Here is a 26,649-nt window from a genome sequence, read left to right as displayed (position 1 = left end):
ATAAAACAAAGTTTCTGTCAAATTAGAAGTGACATACGGGTTACCAATGTCAAAATAACCGCTAGTTCAAAAAATAAATTAGATGGCGGACCCTGTATATATAAAAATCATGTTCTACTGAACGGATTGCCACCAAACTTGGCACAAGTACTTCTTGCATTTCAGATATGGTTTCAGGAGTATTTTTATAGGGGAAGGAGCGCAGCAAGTGTCTTAAACAAGGGGGGGGTCATGGAAAAATTCATATAACTTGACAAGAATCGATACATTTTGAAGACCGTAGAAACATTTTGCATACCTTATATATGGCTATACGGAGGGTGGATGTAGTAATTGCCTTTAAAAAGGGGGGTGCAATGTTTTTTGGCACATATACTTATTGCTCTTCAGAGATAATCATTAAGACATTTTCAGGGGGAGAGTGTGTAGCAAGTGTCCTTTGCATGGGGGGAGGGGGTCAATAACAAAATTTATATAATTTGAAGAAAATCGTTGTCTAAATGACAAGAAGGAGAGATTTTTGAAAATGAATTTTCATCTCCTTTTTTTTGTAAAACAAGAGTGTGGCAAGAATAGTCTGCTAGGACATGGTTAATAATTAGTTTCACAATCGCAGCATGACAATTCATCTGAGGGTATCGTTCATTGAACAGCACATCCAGCAAGCGAATTACCACAATTTAAAAATTGTTTGTCCTTATGACAATATGTTGTACCTTGGCCGAAGACCTGGCAATGACGATATTGTGTTCGGTTCGCTGTGCCATCATGCCGTTTATAATTATCCCACCGAACTGATACTTCCACTTTCTCTTCCGGAAGGAGCCAAGAAAGCTTTGTACAAATTGCTTTGAAATTGCAGCTATAGATTGTTGTTGTTTTTTTCAAAGTAGCAAGCGTCCGTTTTTGGGATTGTTGTTCCTTATTGATTTATTTGCAATCATATGTATACAAAAAAAATAAAATAAAAACACTCATGTGCACTCGAAAGAAATCCCTTCAAGGCTAGAGAAGGCTTTACGCTTTTCTTATATGCTCATGTAATAATGAGTATTTCCTATTTATACTTCGAGATGCCTGAAAGTTCTTCAATCCTCAATTGGTTGATCGTTTTTGGACACGGGATATCTGTTTAAAGTTTGAATTAAAGAATATAAAAAACTACTGAACAGGGGCGATTTGAGCCTTTTTCAAAAACCGGGAATTTTTATTTTAAAAAACCTGGAAAACCGGAAAAAAATCGGAAAATTGAAATCGGCAATTCACTTGCCACCCTGAAAAAAGTATGTCCTGACTCTGTTCCGGAACAGACGATCATGCGCGTCGCCTCATCTAACAGAAACGAAACACCTTTTTCGATGGTCGAGTTCTTACTTGCGCTTTTATCGTGTAACAATAACGCTCCGGGGTAAGACAAAATTAAATTCAACTTGTTGAAAAATTTGCATGACTCTGCCAAAAGGTGCTTATTGAATGTATTCAATAGGCTTCTTGAAGATAATATTGTCCCACATGACTGGAGACAAGTAAGAGTTATCGCCATTCAAAAACCAGGGAAACCAGCCTCCGACCACAATTCGTATCGGCCGATTGCTATGCTTTCCTGTATCCGGAAATTGTTCGAAAAAATGATTCTGTTTCGTCTAGACAATTGGGTCGAGACTAATGGCTTACTTTCAGATACACAATTCGGCTTCCGCAGGGGCAAAGGAGCGAACGATTGTCTTGCGTTGCTCTCAACCGAAATTCAAATGGCATTTGCTCGTAAAGAACAAACTTCCCTGTCTCTTCACCATCTCGATGGCATCTAATTAGATCTCTGTCGTTTTCAGACATTTTGTTCCCACATTCCCTTTTTACCCCGTTTCCACAATATTTACTTTCTTTTTCATTCTCTTCCGTAACCGCCCACGGAAGACCGCTCCAGTCGAAAACCATCATGCGGGTAACCCGCCGGGCCTTCGTAGCCTGGGGGTGTTTCCCGCGGACCCACACGAACCGAAGGATGCGGTCAGCATAGATATTTACCAACGCCATCTGGAAGACTCATGCAACACTCAATTCATCGACCACTGCCGATCGACAGCTGAAAGCTGGATTTACGAGAACCCGAGATGACATAGTCTAATGATACTATTCTAGTTTTAAGTTAGTCGTTAATTAAAATTAGAAAATACCCTTGGCATCTTAGAGCTTAAGCAGTGTGCCTAAAATTATATTACATTATTGAATAAAAAAAAATATAATTATTTGTATATATTGTATTGTAAGCTGCAATGAACAACTTAATTTAGTCGAAGCCTTCTATTCAGCCTACCTGGGCTTCGATTCCCAACCCCGCACACAGGGTCAGGAGGTTTTTATGGTCCGACGTGGTGAATGACTAAGGTTAAAACCTGTGTAATCGAAAATAAAAATAACTATTTGTTTCCATTATGAAGAAATTTTGGAAAATGGATAACTTATTTGTATTTGTATGATATTTGAGATGTTTGTACAATTTGTTGGGAGAAACGTAAGCTCATTTGATAGTTTTTCAATGTTTAAAGTTTTAGAGGTATTCATACTTTCTTTTCTAATTATTATGAATCATGTTTTTGAATATTTCACATTTCGAAGATATAACAAAATGGATTTGGTCTTACTATGCATGGAATAGATAGGAAATATGCCTACTGTTCGGCATATTTGCCGCATAACCAACCTTCACTGAATGATGACATAGACTAACAGACATGACACTAAGTAAATACTTCTAAAAATAAATGTTCATGGAGCACTAGTTCCACCTATATTGAACTGCGCGCACTATTTACTATCGGTACACCCTTTGTGTTATGAAAATTTTTCTTTACTAGTTGGTTCCCTCCCGCACTCAGAAAAATCCTCACTTCAATGCTACGTGAAAACGTATGTGATTTTTATCCATAGAACTTTTCTTGTAATACTTATGTGAAGTATAGATAGCACAGAATGAACTCATGAACTCTTAGTCCACATTTGTATCACGTCATATCTACGTAACTTTTTTCGTAGATTCTATAGAATACTTTTGTGAAATTTATACAAAGCTCATTTAAATTGTGCTGTAAAATTTATTTCATCTGAACTTACTTTTTACCAGAACTTTACTTAATAGTCACATTATTTTCATGTAATTGTTACTAAAAAGTTCTAAATTGAATCTTAATAATTTATATTGGTACTAAAAACTCATAGATTACATAGTCTGTTGGACATAACATTGCGATAAATTTTGTTCGCACGCAGATATTCTGAAAATTTTACTTTTTAAATTCGTTTCTGTTGAATCACTGGTGAAAAATATCAAAAATACAGAATGCATTGTTCTAAATCCTTTCTCCGAAGTAGCTAAACTGAAGCAAACATTGTTCCCTTTAAGGAATGCATTCAGCTGGAACTAGTAGTTCAAGATGTGATTGATGTGCTGGAACACAATCTAGAGGTTTTGCCTTTTGAACTCCGCTATAGAGAAATACAAAATTGAATTGTTTTTCAGTTTTGTATTTTTGGAGCAGTTTTTGTGTTCCAGTTCCGTATTTTGTTTACCCTAAAATCACTGTGATAAATACCTTAGAAGGGTCGAAAGGGATTTGTCCTATATTGTATGCTCTAGGTTTTTTCAACTGACGCCATATTGCGAGCACAAAATGAACATGACAGAATAAATTCAAGTAAGTGCGTGACACATAAAATATATGTGACAACAGCAATAATTCTGACATATGGTTCATTTCATGTTCAATCATGATCCGCTGGTTGTTAAGAAGATCACGTAAACTCCGATGACAAAGCCATTTTTGGAATCTACGTGTTTTTTCACATAAGGTTAACGTATGGATTTTTTTGAGTGCGTTTATCAACACAGATCAGCTGCTTGCAGGGATGCTTGATTTCATCAGGCATGGTACAATATTTGAACGGAATGACGCTATCTGTTTTCTGTCAAAAGTTACGGTGGGGTGTCGGCAACCGAACACCTTACCCTAGTACATTGATAAATCTTGCTGTAATATATAAGAGGTAATGGATAATATGAGAAAGGAATCATTACACCACTAGGTGTATTAAAACAGGTTTGAGTCCTGATAAAAGGAATACAGAATTGGCGAAACATCGACAGAATATTTTTTTTGGTTCGAAGTTTGCTGGGTATGTGATAGTTTAATAAAACTGTCACTAGCAAGTGTCAAATTGCTTTGTAAATTTTGAAGCATTTATCGATACTCCGTAATTGTTGCTTGCACGATAATTTGTTCTTGAAAATTTTCTTGACGTTTAACGCAGACACAAAATAAATTACGAATAACTATTGAACGAATGAGATCGAAAGCTTACTGGTAGCAGAACGAAAGAGATAGGCAAAGAGAATGTGCTGGACTGACGGACAACGTACATGAGAGAAAATAACACCATTTATCCGATTGCAAAAATTTCTGCTGTCTCTGTGCTCTTGCCAAGAGTCTCGAGAAGCGAGTCGTGTAGTTCGTCGGAAGAAAAATTGAATTTTCCGCTTGTTCATCTAGTACGAATTGCTGAAAGTTACTCGCGTTTGACGGTAGAAGGTACGAAAAAGTGGTTACTATTAGATCTGGCCTATTATTTTCACCGTTTCGGGCTCAAAAATTTGAAACTTGTACAGCTTTGCCCAAGTAATCTAGTTACTTTGTGTGTGCGGGTGTGCGAGAAATGGTAGATCAAAATCGGTTCTGGTAGGAAGTGATTTTTGGTACCTATTGGTCTCAATCTTCGTGAAATTAGATCAAACGTTGGTTAAACTAATTTTACAAATGATTGCAGTTTGTCGGTGTTTCCTTATGTGAGCAGTGAAAAGTGAAAAATAAGCCAAAAGGGTGTGTAATTTTTTCTTGCTTCTGCTTGTCCTCTGTGGTAAAGCTTCTGTCAATATTGAAAGTAGTCTTTTTTCACTGTCTGAAGACGAAAATGATGAACGACTTCATTTTTTTGATCACTTAGAGAAGTGTTTTCCCCTCAATAATAAGATTGGTAAAGAATAGGATCGCCTTGGTACTCAAACCTAAAGTAGGATATCGCCTGTACCTGACAAGTGGATCAAGTTGAAAATTGTGGAATGAAATTGGGAAAATGGAAAATTCATAATATAGCGATATTGAAATATTAATACAAATACCTATGGATAAAGGTTCACACTAATACAATTTCAACCTGTTCCATGTATCAACTATGCTCGCCTGAGCTATGCACACATCTATCTCAATCTCTCCAATATCGAAGACGTACACAAATGACCAGAGAGAACATCGATTCCTAGGCTACAATCTGAAGTGTATGGAAACCACGATGCAGTACGATGAGAAAAGTGATATTTGTAATTCAAGCGACTGTGCCAAAACTATACTCATACATGCACACGATGTTATTTTTTCTATTTTATTCCTGCTACTCTTGTTCTCGTTAGCTCTTCTACTTCATCTATCTTTTTCTGCTACTTGGTTTCTCGTACAATGGTCATCCATACTATATGGAAATCTTTTAAAAATAGAGTGTCAAAAATTGGTTATCCATTCGTCACCGATGGTTATGACCAGTTTCACAGCAGTAGAAATAACAATAACAAGAAAGGATTTGACCAGTACAGCTGACTGACAAATCCAAGGTCCTCGTTGCAACCTTAATATTCGTGATGTGCGACGATAGAGTAGAAAAACATTAAACATTGGGTCATCGCAAGGTAAAACTCTTGAGTGAGACGCTGCGCACGGCGAATATTCAGCGAGAAGAAGGTCATCGCCGCAACGATGTATTCATTTTGCAGGGAATAGATTGGATCCGCTTCTCGATTATCTATATTTGCCGGATTAGTCTGAACCGCCCTTCTGTCTCACCTACTCGACTAACTCAGTATATAGAAGATAGTCAATTGAGATGATTTGTAAAAATATTCGCTTGTTTCTATATTCATATGAACTTGTACGTTCAGCTTCTGAACTAACCCTGAATGATGAGTTACTTGTATATTCAATTGTTAATCAATTTCACACACAAAAAATTCCCATCAACCAATAAATTGTAGAGTCTCATGAGTGATTAAGATCACTTTTCTTATCTATCCCACTGTATAGCGTTTGTCGTTTCGTTCGTGTTTGTTATTAGCTTAGTTGCTAACGTCTACCACTACTAATTCGTTTGTTTTCGTTAAGAAAATCGAGCTTCCTGCAGATATCTTGGGATTGCTCCTTAAAGTTGATGTCCGGAAAGTAATCCGCTTCTAATCAACCAGAATGATGGTATTCCACAATATTTTTTTTTAGTATTGCTTGATGTAATCGTCAGTTACGCAATCTACAAAACCACAAAAAATGAATTGAATGGTCCAGTGTATAGATGAAAGTTAAAAATTTAGCAGTGTCCACAGTAGTCACATACGAGACTTTAGTTAATGTTTGTAAAGTACACTACAAGACTGATTCCATATTAGACAGTATCTGCATGTGTAGATATAGGAATAGGGAAGAAAGTGACATTCGCTTGTCCTGAATCAGAAGCATTGTACTCAGTTGATCGTGGAAAGAGACGAAGAAAATGAGCGAGAGAAAAAAACGCCTTCATTTAACACTGAGCGAATGATAGAGAGATTGAGCGGTAACTAGTTAGACATAATTGCTTTCTCAAACAATTAGAGAGTGGATTTTGTCGGTAGAAGCTCTAGGTGATAGAGTTTCTGAAAAGAATTCTATATGGTACCGTTTGACCAGCAACTTAACGAAATTTTGTTAACAGCACTTATCCTGCACAAGGAAGCTCCAAAAGTCAGCACCGGTTGAATGTGTTCATTTGTTAGTAACTAGAAAATGTAATGGTAAGGAGTGTGAATAAACAAATCAAATATGTGTACTTGTTTCGAAAGATAAGTGAAAACAGTGATTAAGATAAAAGTAAAATATGCGAATTGAAATGTATAAAAGATACCAAAGAGTAATCCAATGAATATATTAGCTGAAAGTTTCAAAAAAGTGAATTCAAATAATTTTCGAATTGGTTTAGTGTAACAGTGAAAAATCAAGACTCATATGGTTACTAAAAATTGACTTTGACTGTTTGTGCGTGATATATAGTACCATGATTATGCAGCAGGTTAAATTATCGTCCAATACTTCTGTCATTATGAAAAAGCGGAATACGCTCAGTTTGGATACAGTAGCAGTTTACGAATAACAGCAAGTGAAATCTTTGATACCATGAAGAACTGTATTCTACAATTGGTAGACAGAGAGAGAGAGAGAGAGAGAGAGAAAGAGAGAGAAAATAGAGCCATAAACAGGTGGTGTACAAACGTCTCCACCCACGCATTACTAGAGTTCTACCCAACACATAATTCAAAGTTATAGATAACGTTATACCAGATGATGAAGGTTGTTATGCCAAATAATTGTCAACATTCATTTTCTAGTCAGAGTGATAGAAGGAATGAACAAATTGAAATGCAAATCTTTTGTGTAGAAATTTGATGATCAACACTGAAATACATGAATTTCATCATGAAACTTCATCGTCAGACTGAGAATTATATGACCTAATATGAGAATGCATATTTGGCGTTAGAGTTCCATGTCAACTTATGAAGTCAACATTTTCACACTAAACATACTACTGTGGGTAATAAGATTTTTTAATAATATTTCGCGCGGGAACCTTATTCGTCGAAATATATTTTTTTTATAGATTGGTATGACTGTCAATAACATCTGTGCCAAGTGTCACGTCAAAATATTCATTATCGTTTAGTATACGTTTGTCTTTCTGAAGTATTAAACGTGCAATGAGTGAAATTATTCAACAAAGATGTTTAATTAAATTTCGTGTGCGGAATCAAATTTCTGGTGCCGAAACGTTCAGAATGTTGCAAAAGACCTTCGGTGATTATTGTATGTCGCAAGCAAGTGATTATTGTATGTCGAGAACGCGTCATTATGCGTTATTTGCGCGAAGTTATTCTCTTGGTTATTGCACCACGATAATGCACCGTCGCATACTGCATTGATTATTCGTGATTTTTTGCCAAAAATTCAGCTAATATCGTTCCGCTCCCACCGTATTCTGATTTAGCTCCGTGTAACTTCTGGCTCTTCAGCAAACTTAAACGACCGCTCCAGGGAAACCGTTTTGAGTCAATTGAAGACATCAAACGTGAATCGTGAATATGAATATGTGATCCGTAGTGGAGCGAGCCTCAGTTAATTCCGCTTGATGCGCCCCTACGAATCACTTAGTTATCGGTGATAGACGACGGCAAAGGATTTGGTCGATTACCTTGTAGGCGATGTTCAGTAATGTGATTGCTTGGTAGTTTCAATAGCAAAGGTTATCACCCTTTCTGTAGATTGGGCATACAATTCCTTCGGTAGAATCTCCTCCACCAAACTTTTTGAAATATTCCAGTGCAGCGCTCTATCCAGTGGCTATCCTCCAGGTTTTAGCAGCTCGCCTGCCAATTGGTCGTTCACCGCGGCTTTGTTGTTCCTCAGCTTACCGATCTCTTTACATATCGCCGATAGATCAGGTGCTGGGAGTCTGTCGTCGGCTGAGCGAGCACCCAGATTGATTCCTGTGTCGTTATCTTTAGCTTGCGTTTCGTCTCGTCGTACATCGTAACTCGACGAACTGAGTCGTACAGTATATGACATTTGGTCCTCCGGCCCGATTTTTATTTGGTCATCAACCATGTGAAAGCGCATCAGTTTGACAGTGACGAAGGGAACAAACATGTGTTCATATGTGCGTTTATTCGAAATATTTTCTTTGGTTTCTAAATATTTTTGTCAACTATCTGGAAATTTGTGGATGTCTTGCCAGAAGAATTGTCGCCTTTTGTGTTGATCCCTTGGATGAGCCATTCTAGCAAATTTGCGAAATAATCGAAGCTGGTCCAACGAGATGAAGAAGTGGTAGGCGGATGGAACCAGGTTCGAAGAGTAAGCTACATGATGAAGCACTTCCCACTGGAGACTTCCTAGCGTATCCGTGAACGCCTTTAGATTTGTGCGATGGTACACTATTATCTAACAAAATCTTATTCTGACTACCTCTATATTCTTGTTGGTTTTGCCTTTCTCATATAGAAAGGTTATGCAATCGCTTGAAAAACCGACCAGTGAAAATTGGCCAAGTGTGAGGGTCAAGTGTCATATACCATTCGACTCAGTTCATCGAGCTGAGTAATGTCTGTGTGTGTATGTGTCAAATAATCTCACCAGGTTTTCTCGGAGATGGCTGAACCGATTTTGACAAACTAGGATTCAAATGAAAGGTCTCGTGGTCCCATACGGAATTCCTGAATTTCATCCGGATCCGACTTCCGGTCCCGGAATTATAGGGTAAAGTGTGTTCAATATTGTACACCGTCACTTAAACCGGCGAAACAAAAAACGTAAAAAAATTTCTAAACTGGTCTCAAAACTACACAAATGGATAGTCATTATCAGTAGGCAACTAAACAAACCGATTCCGGCTATCCTGGTTCCCGGTATCCGGTTCCGGAAGTACCGGAAATAGTGGTCATATATACCAAAATGGGTCTCACTCACTTTTCTCAGCGATGGTTTGACCGATTCCCACAAACTTAGATTCAAATGAAAGGTCTCTTGGTCCCATTCGGAATTCCTGAATTTCATCCGGATCCGACTTCCGGTTCCGGAATTATAGTGTAAAGTGTGTTCAATATTGTACACCGTCACTTAAACCGGCGAAACAAAAAACGTAAAAAATGTTTTAAACTGGTCTCAGAGCTACACAAATCGACAGTCATTATCAGTAGACAACTAAAAAATCCGATTACGGCTATCCTGGTTCCCGGTATCCGGTTCCGGAAGTACCGGAAATAGTGGTCATATATACCAAAATAGATCTCACTCACTTTTCTCAGTGATGGTTTGACCGATTTCCACTAACTTAGATTCAAATGAAAGGTCTCGTGGTCACATACGGAATTCCTGAATTTCATCTGGATCCGACTTCCGGTTCCGGAATTATAGGGTAAAGTGTGTTCAATATTGTACACCGTCACTTAAACCGGCGAAACAAAAAACGTAAAAAATGTTTTAAACTGGTCTCAAAACTACTCAATAGGCAACTAAACAAACCGATTCCGGCTATCCTGGTTTCCGGTATCCGGTTCCGGAGGTACCAGAAATAGTGGTCATATATACCAAAATGGATCTCACTCACTTTTCTCATTTTCACGATGGTTTGACCGATTTCCACTAACTTAGATTCAAAGGTCTTCCGATCCTCTACGAAATTCCTGAAATCCGACGTCCGATTCCGGAGTTATAGGGTGCGTATTAGAAGAGTTTGTGTGTCATGATTATACCGGTTCTCGAGTTCTGGTGCCGGAAGTGCATATAATAGTGAACCCATTTCGTTTTCTTAAGGATGGCTTACGCAATCAAAGCACTGTTTTATTCTGTATGTTATGCATCAACAATCTCTTGGTTTCTTTCAAAAATCGAAGAGAAAATTTTTGAATAGAATACCACAATATTATATGTACATGAGAAAGGCATCATTACACCACTAGGTGGATTAAAACAGGTTTTTCCTAATTGCTTGGCTCAAACCGTTACCTGTTATTGGTAGTTATTGGTCTGTTCATCTTAAACTGCTAGGCAGATTCATAGGTACCGACTAGCCAATTGCAGTTATACGATTTATTTTATGCGGTTTCTTTTTACGTGTTTTTTTCGAGTTTTCGGATTATAGAAATGGCACGATTTTTACGCGAATTTCGGAAGCTTCTCGTTTTTTACGCGGTTTTCTGAAGTGGTGTGTTTTTTCTTCGCGTAAAAAGAGCGCAGTTATTTCATTTGTAATACTTACAGCGACGATTTTCTTATTCTCAATGCTTGAACAATGGTGTTTGCGTTGCGTCAATATTTTTGTTTATTTTGGTTCTACCCATGTACGTTTGAAATCTCATCTCATAGTGCATAGTAATTATGAAAGTAACAGAATTGTTTTTATATTAGTTTCAGGGTTATTAACAATTTGGACACGTTTCCGAGCATTTCAACTTCTCTATGCTGCATGAACAAAAAATTAAAGCTTTTATTTTATGAACATGATCACGATTAATCGTTTTTTATGTGGGCCGAAGTCCACCTGCCAATATTGCAACGCAATTTACATTCGAGAAACATATTCGTTTTTCCATTGACTTCAATTCAATTTCAATGCACATGACCAATACGCCATGCTATTCGAGTATGTAGTGTCAGCATACATATGCATGGCGATGAAAGTCTAGCGCAACGATACGTTTCGCGTGCTTTTCAATTAAATATGTAGTGAAAAACTTATCACGATGTTATTGTCGCCAAACCGTTCTGTCACTGAATATCGATAATATTCTTCTATTGAAGATGACCTAAGAAGCAGCCAATTGACCACATAGTTATTATAGTTGTTGGAAGTATTTGCTAATTACATGCATGCATAGAAAATAGTTAATTTAACGAAACATTCAAATACGGCGTAAGTTTGAAGCGAGATTATTGTTCATTCTAGAATGTTTTATCGGATATTTGTATCGTATTGGGGTAATTGCCGTAAAAGAGAAGCAGAAATTTTTCGAGACTGAAAAATTTACTCTATAATAATTTCTACCTTTAGCCTTTTCCGCTTAGAATTGCTATTCAATAACTGAGAAACCTGACATTCTAGATGAATGCCAGATGAATACCATTCAATTCAGTTTGTCGAGTTCAAAAATGTGTGTGTATGAGAGACCCGGAGAACCGACTAACATATCGAATCAGTTCGTCGAGTATGTGAATATGAAACATTTTTGTGCACTCACTTTTCTAGGAAATGGCTGAGCCGATTTTTACAAACATAGATTCAAATGAAAGGTCTTGTAATCTCATACAAAATTCCTGAAAATTATTTGAAATTGACTTCCAGTTCCGGAATTGCAGGGTGATATGCACAAAAAATTAAAATATGTGCACTAACCTACGGCTTGAAGACGGCTGAACCGATTTTTACAAATTATGATTCAAACGAAAAGTCTTAAGACCCCATAGAAAATTCCTGAATTTCATATTGACAAATTACACGATTATAAGTGAAATTTCAAAAATATATATCTAAAGTGGCCATTCTAATTTTTGCGAGGTAACCGATTTTTCAATAACTGTTCCTATTTGATAGCCCATGTTTTCATAAACATGTTCGTAAAATGTTTAGTCAATATTCATAATATTTATAACATTTATAATATTTATTTGTTACATAAACATATAAGCAAGATTTAATTGTTAGGCTTCCTGAAGCTTGAGTTGAAATTTTTCAAATAGGTAAAAAATTGTTTCTTTTATAAAAAGAAACGAACTTTTTTATGGAACGTCAAATATTGATAAATTTTATCGACTCAATTCTATCAATTCGCTCAATTTTATCGACGACGGCCAAACCGAATTTTAAACTCGTTCGAGACTAATATTGGGGTCATTTAGGGGTTATCAAGGGGTGTTGATCAAGTTCGAAAGTCATATGGATAATACTTCCTAATTCGGATATATAATCGAAGAAGTTACCTACTCGACAAACCGCACACATTTTTCAATACTCTCAATTTACTCGAAGAAGAATGAACCGATTTCAACAAGTTTAGGCTCGCTTGAAAGCTACTATTAGGTCATTTTTTATTTAACAATATATTCAATAAAGACTGTCCCAGAAAGTATGGACACACTTTGATTTCGCTATAAATAATTCACAAGTGTTAGATATCCAAATTTTATTCGATATACTGATAATAATAGACTACAACAACAGAATATTATTCTAAACATTTGCTACTTAGCCATAGTAGACTAGCTGGCGCACCTTCTTGCGAACGTTTCTCATAAAATTCCGTAAGACTTCTTGGCGACAAGTTTTGACACTTTTTTCCAATCTTTTTCAAACTGTTGAATGGTTTCGGCTGCCGAGACATGTTTCCTAAGATGTGCCATCGTTAATGCCTAAAATTCCTCTATTGGTCGAAGTTGTGGGCAATTTGGTGGATTCATGTCTTTTGGGGTGAAAGTGACATTTTTGGTAGTATACCATTCTACCGTTGATATCGAGTAGTGGCAAGAAGCAAGATCTGGCCAGAAGACAACAGGATCCTTGTGGCTTCGAATCATGGGTAGAAGTCGTTTTTGTAAACATTCCTTGATGTATATTTCGCTGTTCATTGAAGCAGTGGTGAAGAAGGGTTTCGAAATCTTACCGCAGCTACAAATTGCTTGCCAGACCATAGCTTTCTTACCAACTTTTTCGACTTCAATCGATGTCTCGGACTGGTTTAACACTTGCCCTTCTCGCAGCGTATAATATTGTGGTCCCGGCAAGGATTTGTAATCGAGTTTCACGTAGGTTTCGTCGTCCATGATTATGCAGTTCAAATTTCCAGCAAGAATCGTATTGTATAGCTTTCGAACCCTCGGCCTGATTGATGCTTCTTGTTTCGGACTACGTTTTGGTTGTTTCTGCTTCTTATAGGTTCGAAGATTCAAACGTTCTTGAGCACGAAGAACATTTGACTTCGAAGTGCCCACTTTTTTGGCCACATCCCGAACTTAAACCTCCTTCTTTTGCTCGAACGCCTTCAGTATACGTTTATCCAACTGAGGGTTAGCAAGACCTTTTTTTCGACCCGTTTTCGGTTTATCCTCAAAGGTGTTATCCTCACCGAACTTCCTGATTGCATTTCGCAAGGCTTTTTCACTTACTCCGTCCATTTTTGCTATCCTTCTCAGTGACAGTCCGCGTTCTGTGCACCATTTGTACACAATTTTTCGACGTTATTCTGCTGAAAGTCAACAAATTTCGAAACAAACTAATTAAAACGAATAAACAACTGCACAAGTGGTTAGAGAAGAGTGTAAACAACAGTACGCAGCCATAAAAATAGACAGATTATGAACCATTGCGAAATGGCAGCGGTTTTTGGTTGCGTCCATACTTTCTAGGACAGCCTTTAAGACATACTGCTTTAGCTCTAAGATACCGAGGGCACTATTAAATCATTGATCAAGCTCGAAGATCAAATTACTGATACTTCCGTTTCCGGAGATATAATCGAATAAATGACGTAACCGAAAATAGAATTTTTTTCTCACCGCACGATTTTTTCAGAAAGTGACCAATAATCAAATTATAATGTATTATTGCTGATACATTTGGTTGCAGAAAAGTTGTCAAATATGCGGCGTAAGCGGTGAAGCACGCTTTTTTAAACTACCCGAATCAATCTAAGTGTATTTGTGGCAAATATCAGCCCAAATTCGTGCCAGAAATTATCTTAATGAACACAAGAATGAGGAGTTTTACTGAGACTGTTTTATGACAAGAGACTTTTCTCTTGTTATTCAAACAGTCACATCACACTTCTACGTGGATCAAAAAGAGTTTTTCTTTCATTAAAATGCTACAGTCGCGAGCCCGTACATTGTATATTTCAGTCTAAATTGAATAGATTATTTCATGGAGTTTCATTGTATTTTAACTTCCTAGAAATGTACATTTCAATAAGTTCATCATCAAATATCGACTATTTTGAAATTGTTTACTACCGTAAGGTTTCCTGGAAAAAGGTTTTCCACGTTTGTTTTTTATATTCTAAATGATTCAATTGTGTGTGATTTTTGCTTTCTAAATCGAAATCTCATGTGGAGGAGATTTTCATAATATAGGGGAGACCAGGGTTAAATCGGACACTTTTTAGGAATTGTAAAAACATCGCTTATTGGGTTTTTTCCTAAGTCACCTACCTCGTCATCTTTAAGCGCGTTTACAAAGTCAATCAATGAATCGAAATAATTGAAGTATTATAAGATATTTAAGTTGTCCACTTCAACCCCGTGTGCGGTCTAGCCTCTGTCTCCCCTAATAATTTCTTGCGTTGAGGGGGGGGGGGGGTGTTGAACACCCAAAAACCCCTTATGTATACGCGCCTGGGTATCACTGGTCAATATAATGAGACAGAACGACATAGAAGGATAGCTCAGTACAACGACACAAGAGGTCGATTAAATTTTGTTAGGTAGTCCAGTCACATAATCGAACGTTTTTGGTCACTCGAACAAATTGCAGTGTTGAATTTATTTCATGCTATCCCATCCACAGTGCTGCTCAGAGAATTTACAGGTTGAGAATAGAGTGGTGTATTTCGAAGCTACGAGAATGGCGAAAGAATGAGTGGCGAAGACAAATCAAGAAAATGGAAGGTGTGTGAGTGAAATTAAGAAAATCATTGGAAGTAGACAGAATGTGATTATAATCGAATAAGAGTGAAATACACAACAATATGAAGAAACAGTGAAACAAAATCCCGATTTCAACAATGCTAATCAAGATACGTGTATGGGCGACCTGATGTTATTTGTGTAGTGAAAACGTGCAATTTGCAAAGCTGTGGGGTATGCAAAAGTAATTCCTGTGAGGGGACGGACGAAGTAGTGTGTACTAGTGTTTCGTAGATTGTATAGTAATCAACTGAACAGTTCTTCATTCGATGCGGTAGGAGTGATGGAGATGCAATGAAGGAAAACTTGTCACGATAAGTTTTGTTCTGGTCTATTTTCCACGAGTAGTCATTAAAAGCAATTAGATGTTCGATTGTATATATGTAGAGCTCGAAGATTTCACGTTTCAATGAGCGCTGGCCAGAAATTACAATATGTTGCTTGGAAACAGTCGCTCGGGTATCATTAAGCTATAGGAAGTTCGTATTCGTGAGACATTGGAGTGGGAGTCAGTATCAATTTACAATTCTTATTAAACTAATAGAACTATTTCTATATATTTTTGGTTGAATCTTGATAATTTTTTTTTAGTTTTTTGAACTAGAACAAATATTTTAATTGTTTTTTGTTGTATGTGTAAATATTGGAATGAAATTTTGAAGGGGGCACTATATGAAACGCTAAAAATTGCTCTTTATTTTCCTGGCGAACGGTAGAGAATGGCAGAAGCGTCTTTAGGTTTAAATTTGAAGAGTATTCCATATTCTTGGATCATCTCTCGAGGCAGGTTTTATCAAATTTGTCTTCCCATTCACACGATGTCGTCCGAAGTTGAGCTCTAAATTATGCAACAAAAAATATATATCAGGAGAATTTTTTCAAGTGTGTGCACCTCAAACCATATGAATTATCAAAATATAGCAAAAATATCTAGAAACATATATAAAAAATTGCATTTATTTGAAAAATATTCAGTAAATTTTTTGAACATAGGTTCATACACTTGTTCATGTTCGATATCTAAATAACTACTTTATAACCTCGTATTGAAAATTCCATAGAAAACTAAAATAGTTTTGCCTTGATATCTGTACTTATCAATCCCATGGGAAAAGATATACGATCTCCCCCTACCGTGTATACCGTGTTAAATAAACCGTGTAAAACAAAACCGTATTAATTGCGGAAAACGTGCAAAAAAAACGCGTGGGAAATTGGATGTAGTGATCCCAAAAACCGTAGATTTGCTTATTTGTTTGTTTTTTTTTTTGTCTAAATGTAAGTGTTATTTAAATTGAAATCTAAAAACCAGCCTGAAGTTACGAAAAGGGTCTAGTCATCCTAGATAAAACACATTGGATTGTCCGGTAGGCAAATTAATCAAATGCTTCATGCCTTCTGTATAATGCATTGCGAGTTTTCAAAAGAACGAGAATACGTTGGTACAAAGTAGAAGGTTCGAGTAGAGAAGTGCTGATAACACCACCCACTTTTACTACAAATAAAGCTTGAGAAAAAGTTCTGAATGGGAAGACATAGGTTAGCGACAGAATTAGATTTTTTGTCGTTACGTCACAAGTGAACAAGAATTTATCATTGACATTTCAGCGGTACTGTTTACGAACAATCTATAAAAAAATTGAGGAACACATATCAAACAATCATCGTTTACACTTCGCAACTAGTAACTTTTATTAAATAAATCCAAACAGAATCGAATCATCCACAAATGTGTTATGCTGAAGTAACTCGTTTCATCGGTGTTATTCATAATACTGATAGAGCTATATCATTTTTAAAATAGTATAAAATACTGTACTGCTCGATATGATGAAGAGTTGAAGAGGCTAGTTCTTCAACTCTACGAAATTCTCAATGATATCAATGACGATGCTGAGAATATATCATAAGACAACATTGAGCGAAGGAGCCGTTGTCGTGTAATTTACGTCAAGGATTGAAGATCTGAAGACACCAGTTTATGGAACGACATTCAGTACTACCGTGAATTGTTGAATGAATGATTTTTGTTAACTTTGAAACTTTTTATTAAATTTGCTCGTTTTCCATTTTTTTTAAATTTCCAATTCCAACCTATTCTATTTTTTTTAAATAAAAAAAAATAGTGGTTTTTTAAATTCTCACCAGAAACCGTTTTGATTGCTAAAACCGTGCTGAGCTGAGCTGAAGTAGATCGCCCGTAGTTGCACTTCGTGATTGACCGAATGAGTGGAAATGTACTAAACTAAACTAATCAAGAAAATGAAGCTTGGGAGAAGCAAATCATTTTCACTGTACATACCCACTCACTCCTAACTTTTCATTAAATGATCAATATCGACGCCGACTACGACCAAAGGCTGTGCTACTGAGGAAAAGGAAGGAATGTTAGTCCGATACTCGTTGTTTCTAGAGACCGCGGGTACCACTGTATCTTCACGAGCATCACGGGATAGGAGATGTGTTAGTAGAGAGGGAAAGAAATCCGGATATGTTTTGGTAAACAATATGATCTCAACAAAATCTGATTTTCGATACTCAGGAGAAATATAATAAGACATTGTAAGTAAAAAAATATAAAATATCTCTAAGGAACGATCTCACCAGTATCCTTCTTCTCCTATTCGCGTTGCTGTTGACAACGCGAGGTGAAACACGCCTCCTAAAAAAATTAAATGAAACAAACACTCGCGAATGGCCTAGCTGCAGATCAATTTTAGATTTTCAGCCCGAATAACACAATTGACTGGCAAATTTTTACATATTCCATAGAAATATGATAACGCCGACAATGATATGCATATGATTCCGCCGCTTGAGCATTTTTAGTTTCGCGAATCAATATTATTCATTAAATAGCACTCTCACTACTAAACACACACTTGCCACACCTGCACTATCACTCAAAGTAACCAAATTTTTAACTATTCGTATCAAACAACACATTGAAATTAGACTTTTTTGAGAGCAGCACTCAGACACCGCATCGTACTCCCTGTGATCAGTAGGGATGGTACTCGGAAGGCAAAGTATCGATACCTAGGGTATCGGGATACCGAAATTTTGGGGTATCGATATAAGGTATCGAAAGACAATAATGTATCGATACCTGTAAGTATCAATTGATACTTGTGCAGCCGTTATTTCAAAATAAAATAAAATTGTCAGCTGTGTCGTTATTTTATGATGTACAGAAAGGTGTTTCCATAAATGTGCTGTGCCACCAGTATACGCGTATTCCTTGCCACATTGATTGCTCTTCGCCTTTCGCGACTTTTGGTCCTCGTCAAAGTTTTGTTGCAGCCATGATGATATCAAATTTCACTTATTTATATTGATACACGAATACTACACTAAAAGCCAATTTCTATTGCTATCACGACGCGGACGGCCGAAACGGAAGAACCAGACTCGCACAGAGAGTGCAATGGGTGTCGCCGGTTTGATTGCGAAAACCGTGTTAATTCCGTGCGAAAAAAAAACATGTAAAAATATTATCTTAGTGTATTTTGCAACATAGAGTTGTTCTTCAAATGCTTTTACAGTTCCATAGAATGTCTTTCTTCCAAGAACTAAAATCGTTTCGCAGTATCTGGTCTGAAACTATGTTGACGACAGTGATTGTTTCGGAAGTTTGACTCATTTTAATGATATGATTTGAAAGTTTTCTTTCCACTACTTAATAATCTTGTTCTGAAAGAAAACCTGAGTGTGTTTAGAATTGAGTAGAGAACTTTTGCATGAGCAATTTCAAAGATAAATGCCTGATAGTACCTATCATCAAAAACATCATATTACAAAGATTTTCATCACCAAATGCCCACCAACTCTGATTGCCCACCAAATGCCCCAGATGTTGGCTTCGCTAGCACTTGGTGGAGCGCCCTATCCTTGCCACCGGGCTGGGTACGATCATAAAAGTTCAATTGTTAAATGAGTACGGGTCGGATTCGAGTTTAAAAATTTGCAAATATCTGGAGGCAAAAAAGCCAAAAGCACTTTTGACAGAATTTCCAAGTTTTTAAAGAGCCATCAATTATTTTTTATCATTGATAAATAGTACTTAAATAAATGTATTTGTTAAAAAAATAGTACTTAAATAAATAGTTTTGTTAAAAAAATAAAGTGGATGTCGTTACCCGTTTCTGTTGATAGAATTTACTATAAAGCTTGAAGTGGTTTTATTTGCTTTGAGTTGCTGTAATCTGTATACAGTATGAAGTGTGAAAACAAGTAACAACTATCAAATTTCTATCAATTGGATAAATGACAAGTAGCCGTCAAACATCCACCACTTTGTAAATTATAAAAGCGGGAAATTTGTGAGAATCAGGTGGGAATGGTAATTAATTTTTCTGAGTAGTTCAACAGAACAGCTGATTGCTATTATTAAGTATTTTATTCGGATTCGAAGTAAGTATTTTTGACGTGGGAATACGTCTTTGTTTTTCATATAGGGGTGCATGTAGTCTGAATACGAAAAATAAACCCATACAAACAGTGATCAGATTTTGAACACCTGCATCTTATCCAATTTTTTCGATATCATTATACCCCTACCAGTGCTGTAAAACTTCATTCAATTCAATTGAAACCGAATGTGGAACACATTGACGATCTCTCGAATGCAGTAAACTTCACTCTCTGACACACACAATGTTTGCTGACGGCCCGAACGGGCAGCATTCGGTCATCAATCGTTTCTCTTCAATCGAGGCTCAGTTTAACCACCGTCAGTTGATCTCTTGAAGTAACAAAATATCTCTTTCAATAGTGTGAGAGCGGCCTTCAAATGAGGTTCATGTAAACATTCCAATTGGTTCAAGATAATAGATGAAAGACAAACCAGATTGCTGAAATATCAATCACAGAATACACATAAATTAATTGTTTCCTCCTTCAGTTTTCATTTTTTATACTTTACTCCATTTATAATTCTATTCGTTCGAATTCGCTTACTACCAAGAGCGAAGGCAATGAAGAAGTTACACTACTCCGCACTTGAAACTGAGCAAGCAAAACTTCAAATGACTATCAACGATTATTCAACTGACGATGAATTCCGGGAGCTTCACTTGAAAATGGCAGCAAAAGTCAAATGAATTAGTAGGGATATGCTGATGATCAGCGGCAATAAATTTCGTTTTCATCTTATATTATTCGATTGAAAATGAAATTTTACCGCACTGACCCCTACTGCTTTGAAATATTCCTACGCATCGAATCGAGTAGATAAAACTATATATTTTAGATAATTAAAAGTTGAAACTTACATAGCGAATGACGTTTAATTTTCCTTGTTTTTCAATCCATTATCATGGGCTATCCTAACACAGACAACAACTTCGTATACATTAGATAATTTTGGATTTACTGTTTAAACAGAGCCACTATACAATCAGAATTAGTATTGAATCGACTTGGTTTTTTAATGCCGTAGAGAAAGTTGATGTGCTCATCAGCAAGTTTGCTGTGAATTTATTTTATGCGCTGTTCGCATCGCAAGAGAGGCAATCAATTCCATAGATTTGTCCCACTCGAGGTAAAGTAGATGGTTTTGATCAGCACATCCCAGCACCAACAAACGGAAGGTCTGAAGACTTATACATTTTTTAAAGCTTTATTTTTGAAAGTGAATCTCATATATATATATATATATATATATATATATATATATATATATATATATATATATATATATATATATATATATATATATATATATATATATATATATATATATATATAAACAAATTAAAGATGCTGCCTAAATAACAGTTGCTTAATCCTACGTCAACAGCTCTAATAAATATAAGTATAAATTTGTCATATTGTAATATGTTTTCATTGCCAGAAGCACATCTCGGATATGGATCTGGATTAAATAGACAATTTGCAGCATCACATATTTTTTTATCAGTGTTGGTGATTGCCGAAAATTTGACAGAAGCTGCTCGATGTATATCTATATTGTATACAACATTTTCAATCCGGTAGAAGATGCTACCAGAAGTCATGTCTTTCAATGCATGGACCGTGAGAGAATTTTTCTACTTTTCTTCGCTCCATTTCATACTCTGACTATTTCACGGCTCCCCAAAAAAAAAATTACAGTCTGATAATGATTGGTGCTGTGTGGAATTTACCAAGAAAGAATCGCAAATTGACAATTATCGCAGAAAATCGAATCGAATATTCCACTTGATGATTCTCATACTAGGTTGCAATATATCAAAAACTCTTGTGTAGAGCATTCACATATATTTTCATAGACACAACTTATACAAAGGTTATATGCACATAGTTAGAATAAGCGACAATAGTAAAATGATTCTATTGCAATTATCCACTGCCCATACAGAATGGGATCGCGAAACGAGAATAAACGGCCGTTTGTTGCTTCAGAGAGAATCCCCACAGCAGTGAGCTAACCTTTGATTCGCAGACAAGTCATCGAGAGAAATTCGCTCTCGCACTTGTGTCTATTCTATGTTAAATTAGCCATGCCGGTTTTTTGTTGCTGCGATGACATACCTACGGCTCTCTTTGATGGCACTGATTGAATCGTGTGAAGAGTTGCTAGTGAGCGTTCTTTGATACGATAAAAGCCATCCTTGTTTTTGATTACAAGTTTTAGCAATGAAGAGGAAAAACTAAGGCGACATGCATCAAAAAATCAAATATATAATCAAAATGGACATAAAATTTTCCGTATCATTCGTAGGAGTTCACAACGTTTACTTAACTGCTTGGTTGTTTTTGACAGATCGACGAAAATTTTATTAACGCAACCTTCGAAATCAATTCAATTATCGATGGCCGGACAGTAAGCTGTTTAAAATCCGATAAAAAATTGCGAATTCTGTAAAAGTAAGTAGAATTTTTGCTACAATTCGTCATTTTCTAATCCATGGTGGCTAAAGTCATTACATTTTTTAAAAAGACGATAACCACAACTATCTCGACCGGGAATGGCGACATTGATGACGCTTTGGTCACTGGGGAAGGGTTTGGTGAGAGGTGAGTACACATGTTTGAAATAAAGAAAAGGTGTCTATCCTCGTTAATTGTTTTAGAACGATTTTAAAGTTTTTTTTTAATTGAATAATATTTACGTGTGAAACTATAGAGTCACAGTTTCACATGCAAAGAGCTTCATGTTACCGACTCCTGGCATATAGAGATTAGGGTTCAATTTTTCCGAGCCTCATCCCGAAAAAGAGCTCAACGGGTTTAGAGTTTATTATGTTTAATCGGGTTCAGGCTTGAGAAAGAAAATTTATCAGGTTTGGGTCGGGTATGAGTAAATCGTCTTATTTTCAATCGGATACGAGTCGGGTTCGATTTTGAGAATTTGCATACCAGACCATCTCTAGTGGTCAACCATAAAAAAAGTGGCCACAGCCGTTTCGTAACGAATAACATAACTGATTTTTACAAAGCACTTTCACTTTTAGATCACTTTTTTTGTGAGAACTGTAGGTTTATAAGTTGGGTACATAACTTGTGGAACCCGGAATAAAGACTGATTTTCTTCTCGCTTCAATTACAATAATCGTTTGTAACAACAACTGCTAGCCTGATGACTTCCAATTATAGTGAAACTGATAATTTCTGACACGTATTTGGGCTCATTTTTGACACAAATTTATTCACATTGATTCGGTTAGTTCACAAGGCATGCTTGCCTCAGCATTTATGTCACATATTTGGAAACATTTCTCAGACCAAGCGTATCAGCAAAAAAACATTTGAACAAGATCATAGATCACTATCTGAAATTATTATACGGATAGAAAAAAATTATCTTGTCGATACGTCACGAACAATTATATCTCCGAAACATGAAATCTCAGACATACGTCGAAATCGACCTTCAGCTTAATTTTAGTCTCAAACGAGACTATGATTATTCATATCGGTTGATCCATATACAAAAAAAATGAGCGGTGAGAATGTATGACGTTTACGTCACTAATGCCATTAGATTATCGGAAGCGCAAGTGACAGCCATTTGCACTTGAAAACTGTTCAATGAACCAATATTACTTTCCAAACGAGCCTAAATTTGTTGAATTCGGCTTAGACATCACGAGGAAATTAAACGGAGCGAAAAAGCGTGTTTAGTTGGTTACGTCACTTATACCATTATATCTCCGGAATCAGAAATCACAGCCGTTTCATCTTCGAACTTGATCAATGGCCCAATATCAGCTTTCAAACGAGTCTAAATTTTTTTTTAAATCGCTTCAGCCATCTTCGAGAAAATTGAGGGCGAAGCAAACAAAGCGTTTTGTCGGTTACGTCACTTATACTAATATATCTCCGGAACCAGAAATCACAGCCAACTTAATCAATGGCCCAATAACAGCTTTCACCGGAACCCTAAGTGACAGCCATATGAACTTCAAACCTGTTTAATGAATCAATAGTAGTTTCCAAGCGAGCCTAAGTTTGTTGAAATCGGCTTAGATATCTTCCATGAAAATTGAGCGAAATCATAATTAGAATGAATGCCGAATCTAAAGGATTGGAAAGACTATACCAACAACCAAATATGAAGGGTTTTTCATATAAAGCTTATTCAAGTAAGATACAGTCTAAAGTGCAACTTAAAACATGATTAAGTTTCATCTTCGAATCCTCATAGCATAGCAGTTTAAATTGCTAGTACAGCATAGTAGTTTAGCTAAAATCTACTTTTTCCACTGTTCCGCAATTTGTTGGTTTAGGGATTTTGATTACAAAACAATATCAAACCGAAGCGAATTCGACTACATATTATAAATAGCATGAGATTTGTAACGAAATGTTAATTTTATGTTATTGAATTCCAAAATGCTAATCATGCGATAGACAATTACCTTTAGCCCGGTGCTGTGCGTTCCTAATCGTTTCTCGTGTACGGTTCATGCGCTTTAGTAGCGGATTCCACTGGAAAATTTTTAATGCATCTAAACTAGCTGCAATAGTTATGCCAGTAGTCGAAAACATTTGGCATATTACTCACTCGAGATAAATAACGCAGCTCGACTTGTTGTGGTAATTGATATCACCGTCGATGTTACAACCTGATTGAAAAATTGAGCGGAAAATGAGCGGAGAGCCCTGAAGAGAAAAAAGAACTAGTGGGAGGAAAAACTCCATCAAAGGAAGCAGAATTTTCTCACATTGACGTATAAATGCAATGCCCATTTTTTTTTTTGAAAGTGTGGGGGTCTCGTTCAAATGTAGTTTCGTTCGAGCTGTGCCTATGTTCACAATATTGATAGGATTCAATGGAACGTCATTTGGTGGCAGTTTGCCATACCTCTAGTGAAGGCAATTAAACGAAAGGGGTAGTTAATTCAAAGTCGAAATGTACATTCAACTGTGAGTATATCTTGTCTACCCGTAAGCGAATGTTGATTTTAACATGTGATGTGGTGTTGCTCAGTTTGTTGTGTTGTATATAGTCATTCGAGCAAGAGAGCGAAAAACATTTGGAAATACGCACGGAAACACAAGCACAAGCGCAACGAGTGTGGCTAAAAATAGATCAGTACCGTGCAGTTCTAAAGTAGTGAGAATAAATGGTTAAACATGTATAATTAAACCGATTAGCTTCAAGAGCTCTCACTTGTAAAGAATTGAAGAGCGTTAATGTTGAATAGATTTTATTGAACAAAAATATTGTGTTTATTTTCTCTCGGCAGGTGGCAACACGTAACAGTAGCAGTTATAATAGAAGCCACCAACTACAAGGTGCGTGTGTGCTGTGCGCGCGCCCGTGAGCGTGTGTTCGGAAAACGAACGTATGTGGGTGTAAAACGAGGACTACACAGAGCAGAGCACACGCCTCACTCTTCACTGTGATCAAATTTGTTTCGAACAAGAACGTAGATGTGTGTATCAAAATTAGTTACATGTAGAGGAATCCGTACTTGTGTTTTGTGTTAAACTCTGTAATCGAAACAACAATAATAATTAGGCAGCACGGTGAGAATTGGAAACGTTACACGGAACCGACAGCACGGTGTTATAGCGACGGGGTGGTGGCGGCATTAAACAAGTTCGTAAACACGGATTCTGTAAAATAATTGCACCGCAGCTAGACTGGCTCGGAACGGTGAAGCACGGGGGGCAGAGTCTCCCGATACATCACCGGAAGGCGGAGCCACCTGCTGGTGGTCCCCCTGGTCAGCGATGGGTTGCTTCGGATCGGCCGGATCGAAACAATCGGACTCTAACAGCTCTGAGGATACCAAAAGTCAAAAACGACGGAGTGATGCCATTACGCGACAGCTGCAGAAAGATAAACAGGTAAGTATCGATTAAAGAGAATTTCTTTCCGCTGGCGGCTGTTACTGCTTAGTGGTTTCGACTATACAGTCGGAATGTCAGTAGCTATGTTTGAAAGTCAATAGCAAATAGCGATCTGTTGTTTGCTGATCGATTTGCTAGTTGATTGGTTGAGAATCAATTACATTTATGTTTTTGTTAAACACTGAAATAGCTGTCTAGGCTATCCTAAATTGACCACATCGTTCGAGTTTTGGCTGTATGTAGGATACAGTTTTATTAGAACTAATTTCTTTTTCTTACTGTGTATTGTTCTTTTTCAATTTTACCAGGTTTACAGAGCCACTCATAGACTGTTATTGCTGGGTGCTGGAGAGTCCGGTAAATCAACAATCGTTAAACAAATGAGAATTTTGCATGTTAACGGATTTTCCGATACTGAACGGAAACAGAAAATAGAGGATATAAAAAAGAATATCAGAGATGCCATATTGGTGAGTGTTTTGATGTATTTAGTACCACGTGTATATTTCACAATACGTAAACATCAATATTATTATCAGTACCGAATTTTATTTATTTGATGTCCTTATCTCTATGTTCGCTTCATATGAAATAAGTAAAGGGAAGTTCACCGAACAAATCATTTTTTCGTCATTCGCCTCTCAGATCAGAAAAGCTTCCTACCTGGATCTGCAGGTTTGGTAATCGAGCTTAGGTCTTACCCAGCACACTATGCCTGCTCCTGGTCATATGAAGCATGATCAAAGTATATCCTATATCGGCTCTTCAACCATACTGGCATATAAGGTCGAAAGTCGATTAGCGATCGAATATTAACGAAACAAATATGTCAGCCGGCTTTGCTTAAAAATGAAGGCAACACTGAATAAATAACTATCCAGAGCCATGAATCAATCTGCAACCTCATCCAAACCATAAAATCGTCCTGTCAGTCAGTATCAGTGTATCTATTTCGAAAAATCTATTATGTGAGGACTGGGTTTTCGAGCAAAAAAAAAAAGAGGTCGTTCCACCTGTTGAACCCTATGGAACCAAACACAAAAACTGAAAA

General features: G+C 36.8%; 1 protein-coding gene across 4 annotated transcripts in view; it reads left to right on the top strand.

The window, feature by feature from the left end:
- Positions 1 to 4,429: 4,429 nt before the first annotated feature.
- LOC131434933 (guanine nucleotide-binding protein G(s) subunit alpha) overlaps positions 4,430 to 26,649 on the top strand; it is a 35,506-nt gene continuing 13,286 nt past the window's right edge. The window contains exons 1-4 of one of the 4 annotated variants that reach the window (XM_058602229.1): positions 4,717 to 4,733; positions 4,822 to 4,874; positions 24,989 to 25,595; positions 25,907 to 26,068. In XM_058602229.1, coding sequence (XP_058458212.1) covers positions 25,479 to 25,595; positions 25,907 to 26,068 — 279 coding nt within the window. In that variant the 5' untranslated portion in view covers positions 4,717 to 4,733; positions 4,822 to 4,874; positions 24,989 to 25,478. Of the gene's footprint in view, positions 4,587 to 4,716; positions 4,751 to 4,821; positions 4,875 to 24,452; positions 24,666 to 24,988; positions 25,596 to 25,906; positions 26,069 to 26,649 lie in introns of those variants that run through there. The other 3 variants (XM_058602227.1, XM_058602226.1, XM_058602230.1) reach the window with 3 other exon arrangements.

Source organism: Malaya genurostris, chromosome 3 (assembly GCF_030247185.1).
Source record: "Malaya genurostris strain Urasoe2022 chromosome 3, Malgen_1.1, whole genome shotgun sequence".
Taxonomy (NCBI): Eukaryota; Metazoa; Arthropoda; class Insecta; order Diptera; family Culicidae; genus Malaya; species Malaya genurostris.
The sequence above is the reverse complement of the archived record's forward strand: the minus strand, read 5'-3'. Positions and strand labels throughout refer to the sequence as shown.